We start from the raw sequence: 7542 nt of genomic DNA, 5'->3' as shown, positions 1-7542 counted from the left end.
GGTCTGCATAGCGTTGCATCTCTGAGGGAGACGTGACCTTGCGGCCCACAGACCAGCAAATCATGAGTCTGGCCGCATGGCACTCGAGTAGATAGAGTAGGCACTTGACACCCGGCCACCACGACGAGTATGCATGGCCGCAGGTTCAAAGCCCGCACTTTTGCCTCACCGTTCGAGGGGAGGAAACGGCGTCATGTCACCGAGACGGCAGACTAGTACGGATCTCACAAGGCTGGCCTTGGACTGCCCGCTATGGCTGATTCGCCGTTCATGGTGCGGCCTGTGTCGTGCACGGACGGCACCGTGACCGGCGCCGCGGTTCAACTCTCTCTTTGTCCATTTTTATCCCGCCGCAACATGACTCTGCCTGCCACTCTGCCTTTGTCCAAACCAGTCCTTTGGCCTGTCGTGTCTGCCGTAAAGTGGGGTGGATCAAGATGAAATCCATGGCTTGGCTGCAGCTTCATCGTACAGGCATCTCTTTGATCCGGCCCGGCCAAAGCATCGAAGGCAGCGTACCATCTGATGCGCCGTATCCTGATGTTGCCAAGACAGAAAAATGGAGTGGTTCCGGCAAAGAGGTCACCTGGCCACCAACATCCATGGATGCCCAGCCGCCTGCTAACCCCGAGCCCTGGGTTCGAAGGGTATGAGTGCCTCTATCGCAGTACCAGAGACCCTGGGTTCCTTTCTTCCTCCCCCCTTTTCTTTCTTTTTGGATTTCTCGCCTTGGGTCCGATTCTTTGACCACCCCGGTCGTGCAGCTAAGACATGCACGCGAGCTTCTTGGCGGCATAGCAGTCGAGACTACTTTCCTTTTGCTGTGGTGACTCATTCCCAAGTTCCGACCTGTCCGCGCGGCCGGGCTTCAGAATGACGATCTTTTTATGCATTTCCGGTCTGTCCATGGTCATGAGTTTCGGTATCGAGCGACGCTCCGCTAGGCGCATTCCAGGTATGCCCGTCGTGTGTCTTGGCTGTTGTTTCATGACCTGGGTATTGAAACAAGTTTGTAGGGGTTGTACTTGATCGTGTTGCGAAAACAGATTTCCTGGGTAATGACGGACGGATGTGTTGATATGCTTCAGGACATGCATGATTCATGCCTGTGTCGGCATTCGAAAAGTAAAGGTAAGTAGATGCAGAAGTAGAGCCCCGACACACCAATGTTACATTACCAGAATTTGATGTCTTTCATGGTGGAGATATTATTCTGTAGCGTCATTGCGGATTTGTCCAGATGCAAAGCTGTCCTTTCAACATATGGCAAGATATTACTTTGTTGCTCGTCAGGCGAATCAGACGAAAGCGACCGTTTTGGGCTGGAGCACCTTTTCCACCACGTGACTTGAGTCACGTGGGAGGTCAACCCTTTATCGACAGTTTCGTGTGGCCTTTCTATGACCTATATTTATTTCATCCAACTGGTTTTCTGTAAACAAATAATAGGGATCAGACAGAAGCTGGATATGGTATTGAGATCGCGGTTCTGCAACCCTTGAGTTGTGGCAGTTTGTGAAATTTGAAGCATTCTCGTCGCCACACCGTATCGATAAGCAGACGCAACCTCACCTTTGATTCGCTTAGTAAATGAAGGCTTCATAAACTTGCTACACTTTTGAGCATCAACGCCGCCATGACCAGCTTGAAGAGATCTCACGAGGGGGATCCCCTAGCCTCCAACATCTCAACCAAAGTCTATGTCCGCTCAACACGCAGCGGCAAGGTCCAAAAAATCGTGAAGGAAGTCTATCTCAGAACCGACATTCCGTGCTCCTCTATGCTATGTCGAGTTTGCCCAGAGAGAGCTCCCAGAAATGCGTGTCAACAGGGTATGCTAGAGATTCTTCTCCATTGACGCAAACTTCTAATGCCGAGATAGCTCAGCCATTTGTCCTGTCGGAGAAGCCTGCGGGCACCAAGGCCTTCCCCCAAGGGCATTACCTAGTGCCGGACACAAACGCGCTTCTCAATGCCATGGATCTCTTTGAGCAAAGTTCAGCGTTCTACGATGTTATCATCTTGCAAACGGTCTTGGAGGAGCTGAGAAACGGGTCCTTGCCCTTGTATAATCGTTTGATTGGGCTTACCAAAAGCGACGACAAGCGATTTTATGTGTTTTTCAACGATTTCCGGCTGGAGACGTACGTCAAACGGGAGCTGAACGAGAGCATCAACGACAGGAATGACCGTGCGGTCCGTCTGGCCGTCAAATGGTATGGCGAGCACTTGTCCCAGGCCAAGGCCGGCAGGGCTCCTGCTGTCGTCATGCTGAGCGACGACCAAGAGAGCCTCAAGAAGGCACGCAGTGAAGGTCTCAACGCATCTTCATTACGGGATTACGTGGGCAGTCTTGAAGATGGAGACAGGCTTCTCGACATGGTGGCTGAATATCAGAGCCAAGGCGGCTTCAAGAAGCAGTCCCAAATGCTCTACCCCGAGTATCTCAGCCTATCAAAGATGACAACGGGTGTCAAAGCCGGCTTGATGCATCAGGGCATTTTCAACGTCTCGCCGTACAACTACCTCGAGGGCTCCATCAAAGTTCCGTTCTTCTCTAAGCCCCTTCTTATTCTAGGACGTGAGAGTATCAACCGTGCCGTTGACGGAGATGTCGTCGTCGTAGAGCTGCTTCCCCAGGACAAGTGGAAGGCACCGTCTACCAAGATCATCGAGGAGGACAACATCACCAAGAATGAGAATGCTGATACCGAAGATCGAAATGACTTTGTGTCGGACAAGGAACGAAGAGCACTGCAGGAGGAAGCAAGTCGAATACACAAGTCCTCGTCGGAAAGCCAACTGCAGCCTACAGCCAAGGTGGTTGGTGTCATCAGGCGAAACTGGCGTCAATATGTCGGACACATCGACCCGTCTTCGGCCAGTAAGTCCGCGTCGTCTCAGGGCCGCAAACAGGACAGTGTCTTCCTCATCCCCATGGATAAGAAGATCCCCAAGATTCGCCTGCGAACTCGACAGGTATCTGAACTTCTGGGCAAGCGACTCCTGGTGACCATCGACGCATGGGAGCGAGACTCCAGGCATCCGGTTGGTCATTTTGTGCGCTCGCTTGGTGAAATCGAAACCAAGGCCGCCGAAACAGAGGCTCTTCTTCTCGAATGGGATGTTCAATACCGCCCCTTCCCCAAGACCGTCCTGGATTGCCTCCCCAGAGAAGGCCATGACTGGAAAGTACCGGCGTCCATGGATGACCCCGGCTGGAAAGATAGACAGGACCTCCGAGGACTTCTCATCTGCAGTATCGACCCTGTAGGCTGCCAGGATATCGACGACGCCCTGCACGCCCGCAAGCTGCCCAACGGGAACTTTGAAGTTGGCGTCCACATCGCCGACGTGTCACACTTTGTCAAGCCCGCCAACGCCATGGACACAGAAGCCAGCATCCGCGGCACAACCGTCTACCTCGTCGACAAGCGCATCGACATGCTTCCGCCCCTGCTCGGCACGGATCTCTGCTCGCTGAAGCCCTACGTCGAGCGGTACGCCTTTTCCGTCCTCTGGGAGCTCGACGAAAACGCCGACATGGTCAACGTCCGCTTCACCAAGTCCGTCATCAAGTCCCGCGAAGCATTCAGCTACGAACAAGCCCAGCGCCGCATCGACGACGCCTCCCAGCAAGACGACCTCACAAACGGGATGCGCACGCTCCTCGCGCTCTCCAAGAAGCTCAAGGCGAAGCGGATCGAGGCCGGCGCCCTGAGTCTCTCCTCGCCCGAGGTCAAGGTCCAGACGGAGTCGGAAACCTCTGACCCCGTCGACGTCCAGGCCAAGGAGCTCCTCGACACCAACTCCCTCGTCGAGGAGTTCATGCTCTTCGCCAACATCAGCGTCGCCGCCAAAATATACGACGCGTTCCCGCAGACCGCCATCCTTCGCCGCCACGCGGCGCCCCCCAAGACCAACTTCGACGAGCTCGCCAACCAGCTGCGTGTCAAGCGAGGCCTCGAGCTCCGCACAGACACGTCCAGAGCCCTCGCCGACTCGCTCGACGCCTGTGTCGACAAGTCGGACCCCTTCTTCAACACCCTGGTCCGCATCATGGCCACCCGCTGCCTCATGTCGGCCGAGTACTTCTGCTCCGGGACCCAGGCGTACCCCGAGTTCCGGCACTACGGGCTCGCGTCGCACATCTACACGCACTTCACGTCCCCGATCCGCCGCTACGCAGACCTCCTCGCCCACAGACAGCTCGCCGCCGCCATCGGCTACGAAGCCGTGCACCCGTCCGTCCGCAGCAGGGGCCGCCTCGAGGCCGTCTGCAAGAACATCAATGTCCGTCACAGAAACGCCCAGATGGCCGGCCGCGCAAGCACGGCATACTACGTCGCGCAGGCGCTCAAGGGCAACGTCGCCGAGGAGGACGCCTTTGTCATGAAGATCTTCAGCAACGGCTTCGTGGTGCTCGTCCCAAGGTTCGGAATCGAGGGCCTGATCCGACTGCGCGATCTGGCGGATCCCGAGCCCGAGAGCGAGTTTGATGCCGAGACGTACACGCTCGTCACGAGGGGCACCAGGGACTTGAAGGTCGAGCTGTTCCAGAAGGTCAAGGTAAAGGTCACGGATGAGAAGGATGAGAGGACGGGCAAGAGGGGCGTCAAGATGGAATTGGTCAATGCGTAGCAGATATACACGGCCTGCGTATCCTTATCCTGCTGAACCTCGCAAAGTCTTGTGAGTGATGGAACGTAGTTGGCCGTCACCAGAGGCACGTACGTCATGCTTCAACAATCAGCATGCTAATCTGCACGGTGGCTGCGAGTGTTTGTTTTTTCCCTTTTTTCCCCATTAGATGCTTGTCCTCGAAAAACGCCACACGTGAAATCAAACCCAAAATCCGGTTTTGTGCTAGTTCTACTCTTCCATAGCATCCTCCGTGGCCGCAGCACCTTCATCACCCCATAGGCCATCCAACTTGAACTCGGCAGCCCACTCTGTGACAATCTCCTTCTGATCAGGCGTGACTTCGTCTTCTCCCGCATTCTTGACCCTCTTCGCAGTCCCAGCAGAGCCATCAGCCGACCCGACAGCCAAAGCAGGCGGGTCAACCCAGCCCTGAATGCGGCCATCCCGCCAGTCCGTCAGAACCGCCATGGCGGCGGCATTGATGTTGGGAACGCCGCCCCTGCCCAACCGACCTCGCTTCCGAGCAACCTGCACCAAGAAGTCGGTCGTGACATCGCCGTCGAGCCTGTCCGGCAACAGAGCCGGAATGTCATACACACTGGTCATTTTCTGCATCAGGTCCGGCGAGGACGAGAGACGACGGATGAGCAGGCTGACCGCGGGAACGGGGTCGTCAATCTGCTTTGGGGGGACGGCGTTGAGGAGGATGAGATGGGCGTGTGCTTCGGCTGCGCCTTTGAGGCTGACGAGGCCGCCAGACTGGACGGAGGACGAGGACGGGAACACGACGCCGGGGGAGTCGAGCAGCGTCAGCTTGCTGTCGATCTTAACGGTGCGGATGCTGGTGGTGACGCCGGCTTCGGCGCCTGCTGGGCAGGCCTTGCGACAACCACCGCCCTTTCCGCTCATTCTGCTGAGGAGGGCGTTGATGACGGACGACTTGCCGACGTTGGGGTAGCCGATGACTCCGACGGACACGGCGCGCTTGAGTTGCTGGCTCGCGGCGTAGCTTTTGAGTGCTTTGAAGAGTGTCGCGGATGTGCTTTGAACCGTCAGGTCGTGGTGGTTAAAGATGTGGGCGTTGGGAGCGGCGCCAGAGGCACGAAGGGGAAGAGTCGGGAAGTATCGTCGGAGATACGCGAGCCAGTCTCGCAGGACCTGGGGGGGGATCAAATCGATCTTGTTGAGAACCAGAATGAGGCGCTTGCCATCAGCGGCAGCGGCCATGATGCTGCGTTCAACCTCTCGCGATCGAGTGCCCTCGGGATCTCGTGCATCCAACACGTACAAGACTACATCAGCCTGCTCAATGACCTGCTTGAAAACCTTGTCGTACGTCTTGCGCGACGAGGCCTGGCCGACCGAGGCTTGATTCGAACCGCAATCACCAGAGTCATCGCTTTCGTCATCGCTTTCGTCATCGTGGTCCATGCCATCGCTGTCTGCCAACTCTTTATCATACTGCGCCGCCGCAGCCTTCGCGCTGGCGAGCAAAGCAGCCATGGGATTCGACTCATCTACATGCTCGTCCATTGACTCATCTTCCACGTCCGCAACAGAGCCCTCAACATGGTCAGCGTCGTCCATGGCCTCCTCGTCTTCCTGCTGTGCAGCACCAGTCTTGGCAGCCTTTGCCATTTCTCTTTTCTTCTCGGCCTCGGCAGCCTTTCTCAGGCGCTTCTCCTCGATTTCCTGCAGAAGCTTCTCCTTGTATGGAAACAAGTTGGGGATGCCAGGGTCTTTTTTTAACTTGGACCGCCATTCTGGGTTCTTCTTGGCGAGCTTGCGCTGCTTCTTCTGCTTGGCTGCGGAGGCCTTTTCAATCTTGTTTCGCAGACGGGTCGTGCCCCTCTTGGACTTGGGTTCTGTGGCTCGCAGTTAGACTATCGCGATGGTACTTGGCATTGAAATCGATGGGTGCGCGACAACTCACTCTTTGGTTTGTTAATTGTGCCTGCCATGTTGCGCAACACAAACCAAGACCACGGATGAGGCAATGTGTAAGGTTTCGGATCGGGTATGGAAAAAAATTAAGTGGGATGTATAGATTCTGCCGGCTCTTTTTCACTTCACCGCTTTCCTTGGCTGCCAGGGACACACCGTCGCGGAAGGAACGCCACACCCAGCAGGGCGGAGATCAGAACTGAAGCGTGATTGGTGCCTCGTCTTACAGACATGTAGGACCCTTGGAAATTCATTCGACTCCGTCCACAAAGTCTTCCTCTACTCATTGCAAGACGAGACGACCGAGGAGGATTCGTTAGCAGTCGATTGACCTCAGTCGACTCGTCGTTGTGAGAGGTTTGCCCGAAGCCGCCGGATGCCTCGTACATGCTTGCTGTGTCAGCATTGCAGATGGACGGAAATCATCGGCTCGCACAGTCAATTCATAGGTTTCGTATAGTGTCTCCATTTGAATCTTCCCGGACCTGACACAAGTTCAACGCGCCTTCTTCCTTGCCACCTGCTGGAGGAATGCCGCAAGAGGCTGCAATGTCGCGTGGGGAATAGATTGGGATATTGATTGTGATTGCTTCGCCTCAAGAATAATCTCTTCCTACTACTCCAGTTCGCCCCTTGCTATCATGTATCTAGAATAAAGACCCCAACACCAAAACAGTGTCTCCGTAGCTGTAGCCTGTCAACATAATCTGGTTCCTCAGCTTCATCTGTCAATCCTGTATCAGCCGGCAGCGTCCACGGAAAAACAAGTCAACTTCAAAACCACACTTATTCTCGACCGGCCACTGGGAGACGAAAAGAAGCTCAAGTACCCTCCAAACATTCCTCCGTTTGTTCGCCAGGCGAGTGTTGAAGCCGTGGGTGAGCACATGATGAAAGAAAAGTAAACAAGCGCGCGCGCACACGCAGAAAGCTGGTACTGGTAACAAAATGGGC

The 7542-nt window shown here is 55.4% G+C and overlaps 2 protein-coding genes across 2 annotated transcripts; one reads left to right on the top strand and one right to left on the bottom strand.

Annotated features, from left to right (window-relative positions):
* Positions 1-1636: 1636 nt before the first annotated feature.
* MAM_07653 (mitotic control protein dis3) lies at positions 1637-4641 on the top strand (the record flags this gene model as incomplete). The annotated part of the gene is made up of 2 exons (XM_040826451.1): positions 1637-1832; positions 1883-4641. 2 exons carry the CDS (start codon positions 1637-1639, stop codon positions 4639-4641), a joined length of 2955 nt encoding a protein of 984 aa, XP_040675531.1.
* A 231-nt stretch (positions 4642-4872) lies between these two features.
* Positions 4873-6605, bottom strand: MAM_07652 (nucleolar GTP-binding protein 2; the record flags this gene model as incomplete). The annotated part of the gene is made up of 2 exons (XM_040826450.1): positions 4873-6509; positions 6578-6605. The coding sequence occupies 2 exons, from the start codon at positions 6603-6605 to the stop codon at positions 4873-4875; spliced, it is 1665 nt and encodes a 554-aa protein (XP_040675530.1).
* Positions 6606-7542: the final 937 nt, after the last annotated feature.

Source organism: Metarhizium album, assembly GCF_000804445.1.
Source record: "Metarhizium album ARSEF 1941 chromosome Unknown scaffold_34, whole genome shotgun sequence".
In the NCBI taxonomy this organism is placed as follows: domain Eukaryota; kingdom Fungi; phylum Ascomycota; class Sordariomycetes; order Hypocreales; family Clavicipitaceae; genus Metarhizium; species Metarhizium album.
Note: the sequence above shows the minus strand (reverse complement) of the source record. Positions and strands in the feature narration are given on the sequence as shown.